At 41.8% G+C, this 20,109-nt stretch overlaps 3 protein-coding genes across 3 annotated transcripts; 2 read left to right on the top strand and 1 right to left on the bottom strand.

Annotated features, from left to right (window-relative positions):
• The first annotated feature begins 3,271 nt into the window (after positions 1-3,271).
• On the top strand, positions 3,272-6,584 carry zgc:174917 (uncharacterized protein LOC565650 homolog). The gene is given in 6 exon segments (XM_056439913.1): positions 3,272-3,419; positions 3,935-4,160; positions 4,251-4,342; positions 5,982-6,121; positions 6,213-6,317; positions 6,409-6,584. Coding segments are annotated over 6 exon segments (798 nt in total). The 3' UTR covers positions 6,496-6,584.
• A 1,508-nt stretch (positions 6,585-8,092) lies between these two features.
• si:ch211-153b23.5 (uncharacterized protein LOC321177 homolog) lies at positions 8,093-9,780 on the bottom strand. The gene is made up of 5 exons (XM_056439914.1): positions 9,734-9,780; positions 9,214-9,326; positions 8,839-9,010; positions 8,548-8,749; positions 8,093-8,460 (listed from the first exon to the last, which is right to left on the bottom strand). The coding sequence occupies exons 2-5, from the start codon at positions 9,319-9,321 to the stop codon at positions 8,268-8,270; spliced, it is 675 nt and encodes a 224-aa protein (XP_056295889.1). The 5' UTR covers positions 9,322-9,326; positions 9,734-9,780; the 3' UTR covers positions 8,093-8,267.
• A 155-nt stretch (positions 9,781-9,935) lies between these two features.
• si:ch211-153b23.4 (uncharacterized protein LOC335392 homolog) lies at positions 9,936-15,855 on the top strand. The gene is made up of 9 exons (XM_056439912.1): positions 9,936-9,987; positions 11,875-11,988; positions 12,104-13,765; positions 13,855-13,954; positions 14,044-14,192; positions 14,300-14,412; positions 14,503-14,592; positions 14,689-14,811; positions 14,895-15,855. The coding sequence occupies exons 1-9, from the start codon at positions 9,936-9,938 to the stop codon at positions 14,961-14,963; spliced, it is 2,472 nt and encodes an 823-aa protein (XP_056295887.1). The 3' UTR covers positions 14,964-15,855.
• The last annotated feature ends 4,254 nt before the right edge of the window (positions 15,856-20,109 follow it).

Genomic DNA, 20,109 nt, shown 5'->3' on the forward strand with positions numbered 1-20,109 from the left:
ACCTTGTGGAACTCCGTGATTAACGTTGGTGGTTATCGAGGCGTCAAAGTTTACAAATACAAATTGAGATCGATCTGATAAATAGGATTTAAACCAAATTAGTGCCGTGCCTGAAATGCCAATCGACTGATCCAGTCTCTGTAACAGGATGTCATGGTCAATGGTGTCGAATGCAGCACTAAGGTCTAACAAGACCAGGACAGAGAGGAGTCCTTTATCTGCTGCCATTAAGAGGTCATTTGTAATTTTCACCAGTGCTGTTTCGGTGCTGTGGTGTTTTCTAAATCCTGATTGAAATTTCTCAAATAAACTATTATGATGTAGAAAGTCGCACAACTGATTTGCGACCACTTTCTCGAGGATCTTGGAGAGGAAGGGAGGTTAGAGATCGGTCTGTAGTTAGCCAACACCTCTGGATCCAGAGTGGGCTTCTTCAGGAGAGGTTTAATAACAGCCACTTTGAAGGAGTGTGGTACGTGGCCTGTTAGCAGAGACACATTGATAATATCTAATAGAGAGCCGCCAATTAAAGGCAAAACGTCTTTAAGCAGCCTCGGGATGGGGTCCAAGAGACAGGTAGACGTGTTCAAGTAGAAACCGTTGAAGATAATTGGTCACGGTTGATGGGAGAAAAGCCTCCAAATATACACCAGGGCATACAGCGGTTTCCAAGGCCATTCCACTTGAGGACAGATTGGCACTGGTTAAGGCAAGAGATTATTAATCTTGTCCCTAATAGTTAAAATCTTTTCATTAAAGAAGTTCATAAAGTCATTACCACTGAGGTTTATAGGAATGCTCGGCTCCACAGAGCTGTGACTCTCTGTCAGCCTGGCTACAGTGCTGAAGAGAAACCTGGAGTTGTTCTTATTTTTTTCTATTACTGATGAGTAATAGGCTGCTCTGGCATTACGGAGGGCCTTCTTATAAGTTTTAAGACTATCTCGCCAAACTAAGCGGGATTCTTCGAGATTAGTTGAACGCCATATGCGCTCAAGCTTTCGTGACGTTTGCTTCAGTTTGCGGGTCTGAGGGTTATACCAGGGAGCAAACCTCCTCTTCCTCACTGTCTTCTTCTTCAGAGGGCCATCGAGTCCAGTGTCATTCTCAGAGAGCCTGTGGCACTATCAACAAGATGATCAATCTGGGACGGACTAAAGTTAGACCAGGAGTCCTCTGTTATATTGAGACGTGGTATCGAATCAAATACAGAAGGAATCGCTTCTTTAAATTTAGCTACAGCACTGTCAGTTAGACATCTGGTGTAGAAACTTTGACTAACGGAGTACACTCCGGTAGTATAAATTAAAAAGTTATGAGGTTGTGGTCTGACAGAAGAGGATTCTGTGGGAAGACGTTCAAATGCTCAATGTCAACGCCATAAGTAAGAACAAGATCAAGCGTGTGGCCAAAGCTGTGAGTGGGTTTCTGTACTCTGACAGAAGCCAATCGAGTCCAACAAGGAGATGAATGCAGCACTAAGGCAATCATTATCAACATCCACATGGATATTAAAATCTCCAACAATAATAACGTTATCAGTTTTAAGAACAAAACTTGATATAAATTCTGAGAATTCAGATATAAACTCTGAATATGGACCTGGTGGCCGGTACAGAATCACAAATATAATTGGCTGTAGTGTTTTCCAGGTTGGATGTGAAAGACTAAGAACAAGGCTTTCAAATGAGGTGTAGTGTAATTTTGGTTTAGGATTAATTAATAGGCTCGATTCAAAGATGGCTGCTACTCCACCTCCTCGACCGGTGCCTCGAGGAATGTGAGTATTAATATGACTTGGAGGAGTCGATTCATTTAGGCAGACATATTCTTCATGGCTCAGCCAGGTTTCAGTTAGGCAACATAAATCAATGTGATTATCTGATATTAAATCATTTAGTAACACAGCTTTAGATGACAGAGATCGAATATTTAGGAGACCACATTTAATAGACCTGTTTTGTTGCACTGCTGAAATAATGGTGTTAACTTGTATAAGGTTATTGTGTACGACTCCTCTTCTGCTTACTTTTGATTTATTTAATTGAAGTGGCCGGGGACAGACACAGTCTCTACTCTAGAGTCATGGGTGGTAACTGCTCGAATGGAAGAGCAGAGAAGGGTGTTAAACTACAACTCTGCTCCCGGTTCCTGATCTGAACCCTGTTGTCATCGATTAAGTCCGTGATCAACTTGGTCATATTCGCAGAAATGAGACGCGCTCCGTCCAACGTGGGATGAATGCCGCCTCCTCATCAGATCAGGCTTTCCCAGAAAGTCTTCCAGTTGTCTACGAGCCCACATTATTCGCTGGGCACCACCTCGACAGCCAGCGGTTGAAAGACGACATTCGCTATACAATCGCCTGTCTGCAAATTTGGGAGAGGGCCAGAGAAAATTACAGTGTCCGGCAACGCCTTGGCATAAGCACACACCGATTCCACATTAATTTTAGTGACTTCCGACCGGCGGCTCGGGCGCCATTACCACCGGGCGTGTATTACAATCTGACTGTATCTCCGCTTGTCCTTAGCCAGCAGCTTCAAACAAGACTCCACGCCCGCTCTGGACCCCCGGGAGGCACACGACTGTGGTCCGCGGCTTCGCTATTTTCACGCTCCTGACTATAGAGCTCCCGATAACCAGGGTGTGTTCTCAGCGGTGTGTCGCTGAGCAGGGAAAACTGGTTCAAACGTGAAGTGGTTGGTGCACAGCGGCTTCTGTATAGACTTACTACTCCTGCGAACAGTTACCCAACCACCGGCTGCACGGTTACCGCCGGGAACAGCTATCAGCTGACTGTAGCCCGCGCCGACCACGGGAGAGGGCGGGCTAACTAGCATAGCTGTCTGAGCTTCGATAGCGCGGAGCCGTGCATCTAACCCACTTAGACCTGCCTCCAACCTAGCAAATAAACTACACTTGTTGCATGTATCGTTATCATTAACGGAGGCAGAGGGATAACTATACATGAGACACACTGAGCAAGAGGGAGCGGGAGGGAGAGAAGAAGAAGTCATGCTCGCTGCTGAGCTGGCAACCAGAGCTTACCGGAAGAGTGAGATGATGCATTCAGGAGCAGCTGGGAAAATCAGTCAGCACAAAACAAAGGCCAAGTAAGGTATGGAGGAATACAAAGCCACTGCAAAATGTATAGTTAATACTGACTAGTGTAGTCACTTTGTGTGTGTGTGTCTGTGTGTGTGGTTGTATGTGTGTGTGTGTGTGTGTGTGTGTCTGTCCAAGGTATCATCAGTGAAACTGTCTAAAGATGACACTATCCACCACTAAACTGCAGGAGATCTACAGCCAGCAGGGTTTCCTGTCTGCGTTGCCTGTGTTGAAGGAAAATGAGCTGACTGAGACCAAGCATGCCTTTTCTGAGCTGGAGAAGGAATTTGGTAAGTAGCAGTGCTATGGTAAGGACATGTTGGTTTGGAGATGCACTGACATCGATACTGATATCATATATATATATATATCCCGTATTCACGAAATAACTGGAACCGGTATCGATACAGGCTGATCTCCAATTGGATACGATAATTTTTTTGTATAAATCAGAATTTAATAAATGTCAGCCTGTCCAGCCTGTTGTTGCCTTGCACATTAAAGAAGGATCCCATTGTCTTCCACTCAGTGAAACTCAGTGTATTAATAAAACACTGGTATCGGATCATTCCTGGATATCTTCCCATATCCAAAACCCAGGTAACGGGAAGGAAAAGTTGGTGCATTGCTTGTTTAAGATAATTAAGTGAAATAATATCAAATTAATTATAAGACCAAATTTGGAAATCAGGAATGTGGTTTGGTTGCAAATCTAATTTGTAATCCTCAAGATGTACATTTGCATGCTGTTTCTTATTCAGAGTGTGTTCATACTTTCTTTCCACGTAAAACCAAATGTTTTGCTCTGTATTTTTTCAAGGAGAGGGGTACAGCCTCCACAACATTCACCTTCAGTATCCATGGGTGAGGAACCTAACCAAACACCCTCAAATCATACAAGTGGTCAAAGACATCCTTGGTCCTGATGTCATCCTGCTGGACTCCCGCTTCATCTGTAAATATCCAATACTCAAAACTGACATCCAGAAGAATGAGGAAGAAGAAATCAAACCTGGTCTTCCATATGTGGCCTGGCACCAGGATATGAGGTATATCCACTGAGACCCGCTCTGAAAAACACTGAGAGGTTTTGTTTTGCTTTGTTTAGTTTTTTCTCATTGTAATTTTTGTGTTCACAGGTATTGGGGTATTGCTGGTGGTCCTGTTCTCTCTGTGTGGCTCGCTTTAGATGACTCACTGCAAGAGAATGGTGCCCTTCAGGTCATCCCAGGTACCTCAGCTACTCATTTATGTGTTTATTGTGCTTGTTTCATACTCCTGATTGCGGTAAATATTCAAATCAGTTAAAAGTTTAATTCAATGTTTGCATTTTTCTCAGCTGTGTCACCAAACAGTACCAAATAGTATGGAATTTGCTCTTTTAATACATTCACCTTGCCTTGGTTGGACCTTAACTGAACAAAACAAAGCTTTGTTTTAGTCCTACCAAAGACTGCTTTATAGAGAGTAACGTTGAACTTTTAGATAGATAGATAGATAGATAGATATATACTTTATTAATCCCCAAGGGGAAATTTGTCGTGACAGTAGCAGCAACACACAAGAGTAAAAACAAAACACAAAATATAAGAAACAGGGATGAAAGATATAGAAGTATACAAGTAAAATAAAAGTAAAATACAAAACAAAATATATATGTAAATATACAAATATACAACACACATGCATACACAACACACAACAACACTGACAAATCAAATACACAAAATATTAAATATAGACAGAGTGCAAAAAGCAAAGTGTGTATGAGTGCAGAGCAAATGAAATGTGTGTGTATGTGTGTAGTGCAAACAAATGAGATGTGTGAAGTGCAGATCAACATAGTGTAAGTATTCAGTTATTGCACTATGATCTGGCAAGAGGTGATCTGTTGTAGAGCCTCATAGCCGTCGGCAGGAATGTTCTCCTGTATCTGTCCTTGTGGCAGCGGAGCGTGAGGAGACGTCTGCAGAAAGTACTGCTCTGTCCCTGTAGGAGGTGGTGGAGAGGGTGGTCCGGTTGTCCAATATGGACACAAGTTTCTTCAACGTCCTCCTCTCCACCACCTGTTCCAGGTGCTCCAGCTGGCAGCCGATGATGGAGCCAGCCTTCCTAACCAGTTTGTTCAGACGGCTGGTGTCACCGGCTCCGATGCTGCTCCGCCAGCAGACAATGGCAAAGTGCAGTACACTGGCGACAACCGACTGGTAGAATAACTCCAGCATCTTGCTGCACACGTTGAAGGATCGAAGCTTTCTCAGGAAAAAGAGTTGACTCATCCCCTTCTTGTACACAGCGTTGATGTTGGCCTTCCAGTTCAGTCGGCTGTCGATGGAGACGCCCAGGTACTTGTACTCCTCCACCATGACCACGTCCACTCCCAGGACACTCAGAGGTGTAGGAGCTGTCGCCTTCCTCCTGAAGTCCACCACCATCTCTCTGGTCTTGGCCACGTTCAGCCGCAGGTGGTTCTCATCGGCCCACTTTACAAAGTCGCTCACCACTGCCCTGTACTCCTCCTCCCGTCCATCCCTAATACACCTGACCACTGCAGAGTCATCAGAGTACTTCTGCAGATGGCATGACTCTGTGTTGTACTGGAAGTCACTGGTGTACAGGGTGAAGAGGAAGGGAGACAGAACAGTTCCCTGTGGGTTTCAACATCACTGACCACCGTTCCAGACAGCACACGCCCCATTCTGACAAACTGTGGTCTGCCTGTGAGGTAGTCAGTGATCCAGGAGATGGTGGACGCATCCACACCGACCACCCGCAGCTTCTCACTCAGCAGCAGTGGCTGGATGGTGTTAAATGCACTGGAGAAGTCAAAGAAAGTGACTCTCACAGAGACACCGGTTCCATCCAGGAAGGTAGCCACTGCACTGGTATGTTGCCCCATCAACACGCTACTCGCCCTGGAAACATGCTGTCAGTCAATCAGGAGATTCCAGAGGAGCTGGTGCAGGTGGATGAAGCTGTGTTTTGCCCTCTGTTAGCTGGGCAGATGTCTGTAAGTTTATTCCCTGTTTGTTAAAGATGACAGAGTTATGAATAGTTTGACTTAAAGACAGGGTGGATAACTTAGGATTTGTTTTTGATAGATTCATGATGGATTTCTTGTCCACGCCAGTGATGCCAACACGTCTCAGAGGAGGCGATGTGGGTTTGTGATCCGTTATGTTTCCACATGTGCATATCCCATACAGGTTTGCCAAAAAAATATTTATTGCTATACTGCATACAGATTATCATTTTTAATGTTGTGTTAATCCTGTTTCGTTTTTTTGTTGCCGATAGGATCCTGATCGTCCCAGGAAATTTGATGCAACAGTGTTGGTCTGTGGAACGGATCAGTTCAATAATTTCTCCAACAAAACCACATAAATACATCTTTGGTTCTTCCTACAAGAATAGCTACTTGTGCACTTTCATAGAATATTTCATACTGAGAGCGACTGTCTCAGTATGAAATACTATGGTATTTGTATGAATGATGTTGTTTATCAAAAATAATTGCAGATTTCTACAATAGTTTGAACTTAATTCTATAGTATTAAAATTTTGAAACTGCTGTTAATGAATGTAATAAAATACTGTTTTAATGTGAAGAATGTGTCCTAATCATATTGTGGCATACATACATTTAACTGAAATGTTTTAAACTGCTTCTAAGTTTACACATAACACGTTGTATTTTCAAATGACACTCATCAGTCCGTCAATCTTAGTTCAAGCAAAATATGAAGGACATCTTGACCTCTTTACTGAAGGTAAATCAATGAAATATGATGCAGAAGTGTAGGCATATTTTTAATTGTTACGATTTGGTAAAGTCCTCAAAATCCAACACTTAAGTAATTTAGTCACTACTTGTTTGAAATGTAGGAACTCAGTTTGTCTTTTTGCAAGAACTCTTAAGAATAGATATTATTGTTCAACAGTAATTAATTGATTGTATGGATTACAAGATTATACAAATAAAGAATAACAGTTTTAACAATACCAGAAGGTCACTAATAGGCGGTCCGTATCTGGACCCAGATGCCGTTGTATCTGGACCCTGGACCTATAACTGATCGATAATTGAGAATAATTAAATGTTGACAGAGCGTTTATATTTTAACCGGTGCAGCTTTTCCAACATTGAGGGTACTTGTTCAGCGGTCCAGAAAACACACCAAAGAATTCCATGCATTGTAAATCATATCACGTGATGCGTAATACAGGAGCAATTTGAGCCCAGTCAGATATGCGTATTCTTGTAAGCATCGTAGCTCGAATGAGATATACACAGACGGGACAGACTTTACGAGGAGAATAAGCTGATCTAAGAGCCCAATGTGATCAGAATCTCTGAATCAGAAACACATACATTCACTACAACAATAATGCCAATCAAGTAGTTTCAATAACATATTCAGTCCCTGCACACACATTTTTATAAGAAAAATATGTATTTTTTGTTGGAGTATTTATAATTCATCTAGTTAAATTTGAAACTGATAGTAAATATTGTTGAGTATTCTTTCTTTGGTCAGTGACTATACAGATGTTGAAAGAATTATTTCAATACATATGGGACTAACACCACAAATTAGACATTACTGTGATTCCGGACCTTTGCATGAGGAATTTTTCTCGAAGATGAATACCCCTACTGTAGACACTTAAACCAACAATGCCAAAGATTGTGTGTTGTTTAAACGTCAGACAAGTAAAAGGAAAACCAGTAAGATGTATTCATGTCAGGGTTTGGTGGGTGAACTGTTCAATGTTCCTTTACAAAGCAGCTCCTGCTTGCCTAACATACAGAGAGGTCCCAATGATCTCTGCTTGGACAATGCCTACAGGCCTCGACAGATGATGGGCTAAAGAATAGTCTGCCCTGTGTAATAAACTAGTGAAGACTCCTCCTTGTTAGGTACAAATAAGTATTTATGTATTTCATTGTTTTATTTCAATAACGAAGAAAATTGCAAAATTGTAATTTGTAGAATTACTTTATTGAAGATCTCAAAGCAACACATTGATGATACAATTTGAAAAAAATGCTTATATACTGTATATGTATAACTTCATATTAGACATAATGCTTATGCAGAACATCAATAGTGTATTATGTAAATACAATAATCCAGTATATAATTAGAGTCTTCTTAAACCAGTTTCAGTGTCTCTTTGACCATGACTCCAATTCCATCAAAAACTTTATGAATGGGAGCATTGCACATAAATGCAGAGGTGGTGACCAGTTTATTTTTTACATCAACGTGTGCTTCCTCCACATCCGTGTTGACGTGTTTGCAGCCCATCTCCTTCATAGTGCCTGCTGTCTGAGCATGTGGCCACCTAAGAGGGAAAATAGAAGGAACGTGAGAACGGTATAACTGTGTATTTATACTATGTCTACTGATTTTGATCAACTGTGACACACACCTTTCACACTCTTTGTCCTGTCCCACAGTGATCTCACAGCCGGGCAGGATTTTGGCAGCGAGGATTGGGGAGATGCAGCACATGCCCATCGGCTTTCCGGCTTTGTGGAAAGCCTTGAGGAGCTTCTCTAAATGTGGCTGGATGGTGAACTCCTTGTTCTTCACTGCCCAGTCACTCAGGTTCTTGGCCACCCCAAAGCCCCCTGAATGAGAGCAAACAGTATTCATTAAGAATATCACAGTTTTGACTATTTGACTCCATGGAATTTATTCATGGCTGGTTCAGCCAAACCTGGGATTATGACGGCATCAAATGCTGAAACATCTAACTTTGCCAGATCGGTCACGTCACCCCTGGCGATGCGAGCACTTTCTTGCAGGATGTTTCTTTTCTCCTCTGTAGGTTTCCCCTCACAGTGATTTACAACATGCATCTGATCTGCATTAGGAGCAAACATCTGCACCTGAAATGAAGCACGTCAAACTTAGCCTCTGTAGCTAAGGACTGGAGGATCTAGTTGTTATCAAGGCCATGTATATGTCTTTAATTGCTAAATAAGTATATAGAAACATGTCCATGAATGCTGCAATTCCCCTCTTAATGGGACTGAATCCAGAAGTGTAAGAATACATAACAGTAGTAAGTTGACATTTGATCTTCTCCTACTTTCGCTCCAGCTCGACTCAGGTGGACGAGGACAGCCGAGGCCTCATGGATCTCTGTGCCGTCATAGACTCCACAGCCTGCAAGAATAACTGCAACACGCTTTGACATGGTTCCTATAAAACAAATATAAAGCATATACATGCATAGTGTTTATATCCCATATTTGTCATGAAGAGCCATGGAGAGCGCTGCTCCTGAGTCACATGTTGCTCTTGTTTACATAAATAATGAACAGAGTCAGATGACAGAGGAGTAGCTGCTGCTGCCAGGTAACACTGTTGACACCTCGATAGAGGAAGAGGTTGGAGTCTGTTTCACAATACTCCACTGGTTTGAATAAATATTCATTACTGTAAAAAATAATATCAAACAGACACCTTTTTAAGCGTTTTTAAGCGTTGCACCATTTACCTCGTCCATTTCATCAATACATTGCCATCTAAAATCAACATGTTTGTCCCTTAAAATATTAGGAGAAAGCATTGGTTAAGTTCAGAAGTGAAGACGATGTCAATCTCACCTTGTAGAAGTACTGTAAAGATGTGAGTGATCGAGCTGTTCAACGGAGGTGTGCGGACTGAACTCTGAAGCAGTCTTTATAGTCCTGCTTGCCTTTCAGGCTCCTCCCACAACCTGGGTGTAGCTCAATTTGTTCTGCTGACGTCACACGCAGCGGTAGACTATAAAATTCAGCCTCTCGTCTTCAGTAATCCACTCCGACTATGGCTCAACACTCACTGCATGTGTCCATCGGCATACTGGGAATCTCTGGCGGTAAGCTTTTTAATTGCATACGCTATAGTGACTCATTTTCGCCATTACAATGTGCGGCGGTGGTAATTCTGCAGCCATAAGTCTCCGTCGAACGGTTATTGTCACATTAGTTTTTTGTTATGAACGTGACGTAGTGACACCCTCCTGGATTTTGGTATCAGAATTATAAACGTATGTTGTAGCCTATAGCCTGTGTTTTGAAACCTAAAACATGTAAAATGACTATCCAAGCACTAATATCAGATTCGTATTAATTCAATTCAATTCAATTTAATTCAATTCAGTTTATTTGTATAGCCAATTTTCACAAATTACAAATTTGTCTCAGAATGCTTTACAATCTGTACATATAGACATCCCTGTCCCAAAACCTCACATCGGATCAGGAAAAACTCCCAAACAACCCTTCACGGGGAAAAAAAGGGAGGAAACCTGCAGGAGAGCAACAGAGGAGGATCCCTCTCCAGGATGGACAGGTGCAATAGATGTAATGTGTACAGAAGGAATCATTCTACACAAATTAAAACACAGTAACAACACAATCAATGAATACGACAGTAACGAACGTGTGAACCAATTTTTCTGCATCTTTTTGAGACTAGATGTGCCTGATTTTTGAAATATTACATAGATGAAAGAATGCAGTCCTTGAGATTTGCTTTGCGTGGGAGTTAAAGGACAAGTCCCGATCAAAGATAACGCCGAGATTCTTTACAGTGGTGTTGGATGCCAGGGCAATGCCATCTACAGAAACCACATCACCAGATAATTGATCTCTGAGGTTCTTAGGGCCGAGTAAAAATAACTATTTTTATTTTTTCATGCACTTCCTCAAGGAGGGACAGTCCCTCCATGAAGAAATGCACTTCCTCAAATAGTTTAACAATTGTCCTTTTTCTACCAGTTTTTCAGGGTAACAAGTTAATAAGTAAGCAGTTTCATTGTTTCATTATGAACCTGTGTTTAGTCTTTTAAGGGGAAATCCAAAGGGTATGTTGCCGTGCACATTTGAGATACTTCCGTGGTGATGATGTAAAATCCAACAACAACCCAATCAATGAATATGACAGTGTATGAATAGTTGGTAGTAGTCATATTCCACGATCCAGACCTCAATGATCCATCAGGCAGATAGGATCTATGACGTCTCATAGGGTCCGATGACCCTATGAGACGTGAAGTCAAAAGGACTCCGGGGAGAAAGCAGAGTTAGTAATGTGCAATAGAGAGATGAAAATTCATCCACAAGGAGGGAGAAAAGAGGAGAGAGGTGCTCAGTGTATCCTAAACGTCCCCCAGCAGCCTATAAGCCTATAGCAGCATATCCAGGGGCTGGACCAGGTGAACCTGATTCAGCCCTAACTATAAGCTGTTGGCAAAGACACATTGAGAATATCTATTAGAGAGCTGCCAATTAAAGGCAAAACGTCTTCAAGCAGCCTCGTCGGGATGGGGTCCAAGAGACAGGTAGACGGGTTAGAAGTAGAAACCATTGAAGATAATTGGTCAAGGTTGATGGGAGAAAAGCTATCCAAACTAATTGATTAATCATCAAATATCATGTATGTATTGTGTACTAAAAAAATAAAGTGACACCATTTTAAAAAGCCTGTTGTTGATGTTTTAAACTGACGGTACTAATAGAACACATACATAAAAAGCAATCATATCAAAGTAATAATCTAGAATATGTAATCGTCGAAGAAAATCTAAACTGTGAAATGTAAGCACAATTTTTGGTACACAGATGCTGTTGATAGGTGGCCAAATCACACCTACGTTTTAATCAAAATGTAAAAAAATTTATAATAATCAGTCTGATACTTTTATATTTGTTGTTTATTAATTACCTGAACCTGGCCATTTTTTTCTCTTTCTGACTTGTAGGTTCTCTTTTGCTTTTGGTGAACAACTATGCCAGCTTACCTGAAAAAGACTTCATCCCCCATACTGTACTGGGGATCTTGCTCCTCGTTATTGCAATCCTCTTAGCTTATACAGGTAGTATTTTATGAATTCTTCTCACAAGATGATATACATATATTTGTAGTGTTGGTTGATTTATATTTGTTTGTACAACTCATAATCCTCTCCTCTGTTTTTACCTATATCTTAGGTATCTCTCACAGTCTGTCCCACGCTCAGCTGTTTTCCTCTCTGTGTCTGACCGTTTCGGCCCTCTGGTGTGGTTCAGGTCTGGTGTACATCCTGGTGGGGCAGGCGGTGCTGCAGCCTACGGAGCTGAGATCCTCTCTGGTTCCCGGCCTGGCAGCATTTACCTTAGCCCTGCTCGTCATAGGCGCTGTAGCAGTTGCAGTAAAGGAAGCAGTTCTAGTTATCATAGCTGTCGGCATAAGTTTAGCAAGTGCCCATCAAATCGCCGGTTTGTCAGCTTCAGGTTTTGGTCAGTCTGCAACAGCTGCCAACTACCTTCTGGTCTGTCTGGTGGGTGTTTACTTTGGTTTTGGACGTCTGCTGTACAGCATCACTCATGGTAAATTGGAGCCTCCAGGAACTGGCTTGAGGAGAACAGCAGAGCATCACCAGGGTTGTAATGATGCAGTGTCAGTGGGTCTGGTGATGAACTTGCTGTCCGCCTCTGTGTTAGCCTGTCCTTTGTTAGGCGTGGTCCCCCAGCTCTCCATTGGTCACGTCCCCTGGCTTTGGACAGCGGGAGTTTTCCAGCTTGGCATGTGTGTCCTCTTCTACCGGGCCATGGACACACTGGCCGCCACGTTTTACGGCTTCACTGCTCTGCTGAAATTTGCAGAGGGCTACAGCGCTCTCCTGTCATCTTCAGTTCACCCTTTCTCCCCTATTCCCTTCCCCATTGTCTTCTCTGTGCTTTTCTCCATCCTGGCTCTGTTCAGTTGTCAGAAGAGCTTGCTGGAGGGGCTCTACCAGTTAATCTTTGCAGCATATTGTATTGTCATTGCAGCCCAGCCTCAAGGCTTCTTCCAAGGAGGCACCCAGTGTGTTCAGGGAGCTATATTTGTGTTGTCTGCCGGCATGCTTTTTATTACCACATTTAATATGGTTTCCACGACAATGATTCCTACGGGGCAGGGATATTTCAAAGCTTTGGTGACCAGGATGCAGTGTCTTACTCTCAGAGCCCATAATAAAAATCAACATGTACCTTACCTGGGCTACTCCAAGTATGCTGATGCAGAGGTGTTAGGCCACGCCTGTAATGTGCTAGCTGCTTTTGCCGTAACAGCCACAGTTGGGGACATAAATCCTCTGTCTGTGCTGGTTATGCCCTGGGTGGTGGTTTCTGGAGGGGCACTCCAGCTGCTCTGTGGTTCAGTAGCTTTTGCTCGAGGTAAAACCTTTGAGAGCACAGTTTTCATTCTCTATGGGGTGATGTGGGCAGTATGGGGTTTGACTCGATATGGCGGCTTATACGGGGAAACCCGCAGCTTTAATGTGGTTGTCGGGATCATAAGCTTCATGTTGTTTAACTGTTTAGTGACAGCTGCAGCACTATTTGTAAGTGTTGCTTGGTTTGCTTATGCCCTCACCTTCCAGCTTATCCTCATTAGCTTCCTGCTGGATGCAGTAGGTGCACTGCCTTATGGCTATGACATAGGAGTCACCATAATTTTTGGTCTGGTCAGTTTTTATTTTTTCTTGGCGGAAATTTTTAACAGCACCTTCCAGTCCCCACTGATACCCTTCGGAAAACCTCTAGTCAAGCTAAATGGGGACAGAGGAGGCGCAGATATTTGTCCGCATGTACCCGCTCGCAAGGCCTCGTCTGTCCGGCAGATTGCAGGTGTATACAAACTTTATGTTTTTTTAATTTGTATGCAACTTTTTATTTTTATGCAACTTTACACAGTTGTCTTATTTTTTCCAATGCAGAAATTATGAAAAATGGTGGCATATGTGGAATGCCGACTGACACCGTCTATGTGCTGGTGGCAGCTTGCAACAGGCCCGACGCAGTCGTCAAAGCTTACAAGTGAGTTTCTATTCTCGTGAAAGTGCAATTATCTGCATTATTCTATTGATTCCATCTCTTCACTCTGTAATTTCTGAGCTTAACTTCAGGGTGAAGAAGCAGGCGCAGGACCGCCCCATGTCCCTGTGGATCTCCTCCATCAAACAGCTGGAGCCGGTGCGACACCTGCTGAGCCCTCTGCTCCTTGATTTCATGGAGGCTGCGTGGCCCTCTTCCATTAGCATGGTTATACCCAGAGGTAGGTGTGGGTTTATTGATGCACATTTGTACAAGTAACATTTTGTGCGGGTGCCTCATGTTTCATGATGTTTTATGAGTATCATATTAGTTGCTTGGCTTTCACAGGCCCGTGGATGGACACCTTTGGTTTAGGAGATGCTGCTAAACACATAGGGACACCACAAAGCATTGCAATCAGAAACCCAGACTGTTCTGTGGTCACACATCTTATTAATCTGGTAAGGGCTATGTAATTAATTGCTTAAAATGTCAAAGTGAGTGAAATTTGTCAGCAGGCTCTTTAGTAAATACAACCTTTTTTCTTGCAGGTGGGGCCTGTCGCTGTAACCTCAGCCAACCCTTCAGGCGAGGCAGACACAACGCACCACAACCAAGTTTACGCCAAGCTAGGAACAAAAGTTTGGACAATTGTTCAGTGTTAATAAATACAAAAGTGAACAGTGTTTTTTATATATATTTTTGCAGTAAACTACATACGCCTTTTACTCGATTAGGTGGATGGAGTGTTATGTGATGGACCATCCCCAGAGAATATTGCATCTACTGTGGTTGACTGCACCAAAATTGAAACGGGTTGTATTGGCTTCTTTAGAGTGGGTCTCATTCCTAAATCCAAGGTAGTAATCCTTCTTGTGCTATAATACACAGTTTCTGTTTGGTGAATGTTTACACTAATACCTGCTGTTTTGTGCTTTTAAAGGTTCTTTATATCTTTGAGGAGGTTCAGAAGCGGCACATACATGGGCAGACAAATCCTGCTTTTGAATGATCTGCATCTGTAAGATGCACAAAAGAAACTCAAGAAAACATTTACAGTTTCACTTGAACAACGTCCAGTCCTCCAGAAATGGGTCATCGTAAGCACTTGTAAATAATGACAAATGTAACCTATATCCAGACTCAGTGCAAGCATAGGAAATGTAGAGGAGATCTCAGGTTCCACTGCACAGGGACAACCCCACAAGCTGTTAATGTGCTGGTGTTTTTTGGCACGCAAACTGATTTTTTTTAATTATGTTTAATTCAATTCAATTCAGTTTATTTGTATAGCCCAATTTCACAAATTACAAATTTGTCTCGGAGTGCTTTACAATCTGTACACATAGACATCCCTGTCCCAAAACCTCACATCGGATCAGGAAAAACTCCCAAATAACCCTTCAGGGGGAAAAAAGGGAAGAAACCTTCAGGAGAGCAACAGAGGAGGATCCCTCTCCAGGATGGACAGATGTAATGTGTACAGAAGGACAGATTAGAGTTAAAATACATTCAATGATTTTGACAGTGTATGAATAGTTTGTATTAGGCATATTCCACGATGGAGACCTCCACGAGCCATCAGGCAGATGGAGGTAGAGAGGAGGAGTGGGCGGAGTCTCAACAGGGCAGTGGCGTAGTTGGTAGCAGGAATTCCACGGTCCAGACCTCGATGATTCATCAGGCAGATAGGATCTATGCCTTCTCATAGGGTCCGATTTACTTTTTTATACGAATGTTGGTGTAAACATTCTACAACATGCACACCGGCTCCAATGCACTGCAACTTGACTAGCTGGTTAACTTGACTAATGTCTGTACTGTATGTCATATATTTTTCAATGTGTCAATTCTTTTGAGTTGTGTATATACTTCTTTTATGATAAAATATATATTTAATGATTTCCAGAAGCAAGTGGCTGCAATTATTCATATAATTTTCTTTTTAGATTTTATTGACTGTTTTACTGTATTCTAGGAAATAAATTACATTAAAAGATCACTGCCAAGTATGAAAGTTACCTGAATGCACTTTCACTGTGCCTTAAGGGCAATAATATTAGAAAATGTAAACAAGTATATGCATAATGAAACATAGCCATATGATACTCTTCAGGTAAGGTATATACAAGTATATACCTTACCTGAAGAGTACAATGAGCTAAGTTTCTAAAAGGAGATTAAAAAATGTATTCTTATTTAAATGTCAAGCACATGTATTTGCAATGTATCATAGAATCAAGACACATCCAAAGAATAAATGTCATCCAATTCAAATCTTCTTTTCGCTTTACTGAAGTGTGGCAGTTACAATATATGACAGTTCCCTATTTTTGATTTGCTTTGCATTTTGATTTAACACTGCAAGGTATTTTAGAACAGACTGATAAATACATCCCATATATTAATCAAAGTGTCTGATGATAATTGAATTAAGTGGGAAATGTCTCAATATGGAAACCATCCATCCATCCATCCATTATCAATACCGCTTCATCCTCATTAGGGTCGCGGGGAGCTGGAGCCGATCCCAGCTGACATAGGGCGAAGGCAGGGGACACCCTGGAAAGGCCGCCAGTCCATCAATATGGAAACAATTAACATTTTGGATTATTACACATCTTTTTGCAACCAGTTGTGCACAGAATTTCAGTTTTTTTTTTAATTGATAAAATGTCAGTTGACCCAGCACTTGTCAATAATAAACAGGACTTGAGAAAAAACGAAAAATTATTTGATAAATCAGATTTTAGCAAGTAAAAACATTTTTCTATTCCTGGAAGATTCATGTTTTTAGGGTAATTATAGACATTGCGTGTCCTCTTTTGTTCATTGTCTTGTGTAGAAATCTGCAAACACATCTTGAAAATGTTTCCCACTGGAATCTCCTTACATCAGATCACAAAGTGTGTTCATTATCTATTGTATAAGACGGATAGAAGAAAAAGAAATGTACACTTTTATTTATCCCCATGGTAAAATTCTTCTCTCAGACGGATCATCCTAGTAAGAGCAGTGGCTGGGTGTTCAGTAACGGCTCAAGAACACTTTAATATGCATCCAGATGACATATGTCATAGAATTGAGATGCTGCTGCCCAAACAGCGCCGGAGGTTATTGATTTCGCAATCCCTTCAGCAAAAGCAAAGTATGAGAATATACAACCAATAAGTGTACTTTGCATTGTGTGTTAGATTCTTCTCTGCATTGACCCATCCTTGGTATTAAGGGCAGTGGGCTGGGTGTTCAGTGTCTTGTTCAGAACTGCTAATGTCATCCAGATGACATATGTCAAGTGATTGAGATGCCACAGAAGCTGCCCCAAAACAGAGGCCGAGGTTATTGGATTTCAAGATCCTTCAAAGAAAGAAAGTATGAGAACAGGTATAACCAATAAGTGTAATTTTGCATTGTGTGTTAAGTGGATTTTATATATTCATTTGACCATCCTTAGTAAGGAGCAGTGGCTGGGTGTTGTGTCTTTATTCAAGAACACTTTAATATGCATCCAGATGACATATGTCAAGTAGAATTGAGATGCCACAGAAGCTGCCCAAAACAGAAGGCCGAGGTTATTGGATTTCAAGATCCCTTCAAAGAAAGCAAAGAAGGAACAGAGTATAACCAATAAGTGTAATTTTATCAGTGTTGTGGGATTATATCCACAACCATAGGAATAACATGTCTTGAGTGAACTTGGTGATTTAAGAAGGAACCAGGTGGGGTCGATAAGCGGTTTCCACACTGCGCCTCAGGAGGGGCCAAGGTTGCACCAGCAGCAAATTGGAGCATTCTAATTCAGTAGGTGTGTGTGGTTGAGGTGTTACCAAGGTTACCAATGTAGGTGGTATGTGAAACCGGATGTTGAGTGATTTAAGGTGACAGGCTGAAGCTGCGAGCAGGTTCTCACGCAGGCCGGAAGGGCCAGGTTCACCAACAGTGAAGCAAAGCATATTCCCCCCTTTTCTAATTCTTGTGATTTATTCTTTATGACTAATGCTTTCAATTCAATTTGGTTTATTTGTATAGCCCAATTTCACAAAAAGTCTCAGAGTGCTTTACAATCTGTACACATGAACCCCGGATCAGGAAAACTCCCCAAAACCTCGCATCGATCAGGAAAAACTCCCAACAACCTCAGGGGATCAGGAAAACTCCCAAATAACCCTTCTTCAGGGGGAAAAAGGGAAGAAACCTTCAGGAGAGCAACAGAGGAGGTCCCTCTCCAGGATGGACAGATGCAATAGATGTAATGTGTACAGAAGGACAGAGTTAGAGTTTAAATTAGGGCTGTCAATCGATTAAAAAAAATTAACTAATTAATCGCACAGTTTGAAGTGCGATTAATTAATACCTTGATGTCGCGATTAATCGCGATTAATCGCGATTAATCACCAATTAAAAGTTAAAAGTTAAGTTCATTCTTTTTAAAGACAAAACTTCACACAGAGCTGTGTTTTCAAAGGGGCTCCTACATATACAGTGCCAGCGAGGTATTTAATATCGTGGATGATAAATTGTTTCTTCAGTGAAACATCAGATTAGTAAAAAGAAAAGAAGTACATTGAGACCCCATTGGTCCTGTCATCTTTAACATTGAACACAGCAGAACCAGTGGCCTTGGTAACTGACTGACATTCAAATATGTCACGTTAACCTCTGGAGGCTGGGCTCATTTTATACATTTACAAACAAACAAAATTCACCGTTTAATCTATATAGCTGCCTTCGGATCATTTGACCCGAATCAATATTACACCTTTCCTGCCGCCAGGTTAATCTGACCCCATTCAATGTTTAATGTCGGTGTTCTTTCGGTAGTCAACAAACAAACATAAAGTGCCTCACACTTAAACTTGGAAAACAATATTAATTCTAATAATTTTCTGGAGGTTTTAATTGCTGGCGCCAAATTGAACCCAAAGGGTAAAATATGTTAGTAAATATAAAAGGTAACAGGAGGGTGAAACATTGAATCGGGTCAAAATGACCTAAAGGCGGGGGGGGTTAAATATTTAATCGGGTCAAAATGACCCGAAGGCAATACAAGGGTTAAAAGTGTTTCTCTTCTTTTTAAACACAAAACTTCACACAGAGCTGTGTTTTCAAAGAAGCTCCTACATATAAAGTGCCAGCGAGGTATTTAATATCGTGGATGATAAATTGTTTCTTCAGTGAAACATCAGATTGAAAAAAGAAGTATATTGAGACCCCATTGGTCCTGTCATCTTTAACATTGAACAGCAGCAGAACCAGTGGCCTTGGTAACTGACTGACATTCAAATATGTCACGTTAACCCTCTGGAGGCTGGGGGCATTTTATACATTTTACAAAATAAATTAAATTCACCGTTTAAAGTCTTTTGCATGTGACACACCCCCACGTGTTTTACATCAAACATTCCAGAACAATCTCAGCTCTAAATGAGCCTCATTGTCCTAGCAACGTGTCCTCTGGTTCTCTGACTGAAGGCTGCTAAATGAGCTTCAACTCTGTGAGGTGGGGAGGTCCTTTGTGATTTACTGAGTGTTCATTGGTTTTTTTTTCCCCGAAATGTTGACAGACAAACGGATTGACCAATCACGGTGAAGGTTTGTGTAATGACGAGTTCTTTCGCGCGCGTCACCGACACGTCGCCTCTGTTCCTCTGTGTATCAAAGGGGGAGACGGGAGGAGGAGCAAGGGAGGAAACCCGACTGTTGATTCATCCACGGGAGTTAAACTGATTTCTGCTTCCTTATTTTCGCGGAGAAATGATTGTTTTAAAACGGAAACAGTGTCAAACCGCATCGCCGCTATGCGGTAAAAAAAAAAAACTTGCGTTAATTGCGTTAAAAATATTTTAGTGCGTTAACGCGGCCACGGAAATAATCACGATAGATTAACGCGTTAACGCTGACAGCTCCTAGTTTAAATACATTCAATAGATGTGACAGAGTGTATGAAGATAGTTCATAGTAGGCATATTCATTTATGGAGACTCTCCACGATCCATCAGGTGAGATGGCGGGTGGGGAGGAGGAGTGGGCGGAGTCTCAACAGTGGGCGGAGTCTCAACAGGACAGTGAAAGCGAGTCCAGGAGGAGGAATTCCACGGCCCAGACCTCGGATGATCAATCAGGCAGATGGGATCTGTATGTCGCCTCATAGGGTCCCG

This window comes from Pseudoliparis swirei, chromosome 19 (genome assembly GCF_029220125.1).
Source record: "Pseudoliparis swirei isolate HS2019 ecotype Mariana Trench chromosome 19, NWPU_hadal_v1, whole genome shotgun sequence".
In the NCBI taxonomy this organism is placed as follows: Eukaryota; Metazoa; Chordata; class Actinopteri; order Perciformes; family Liparidae; genus Pseudoliparis; species Pseudoliparis swirei.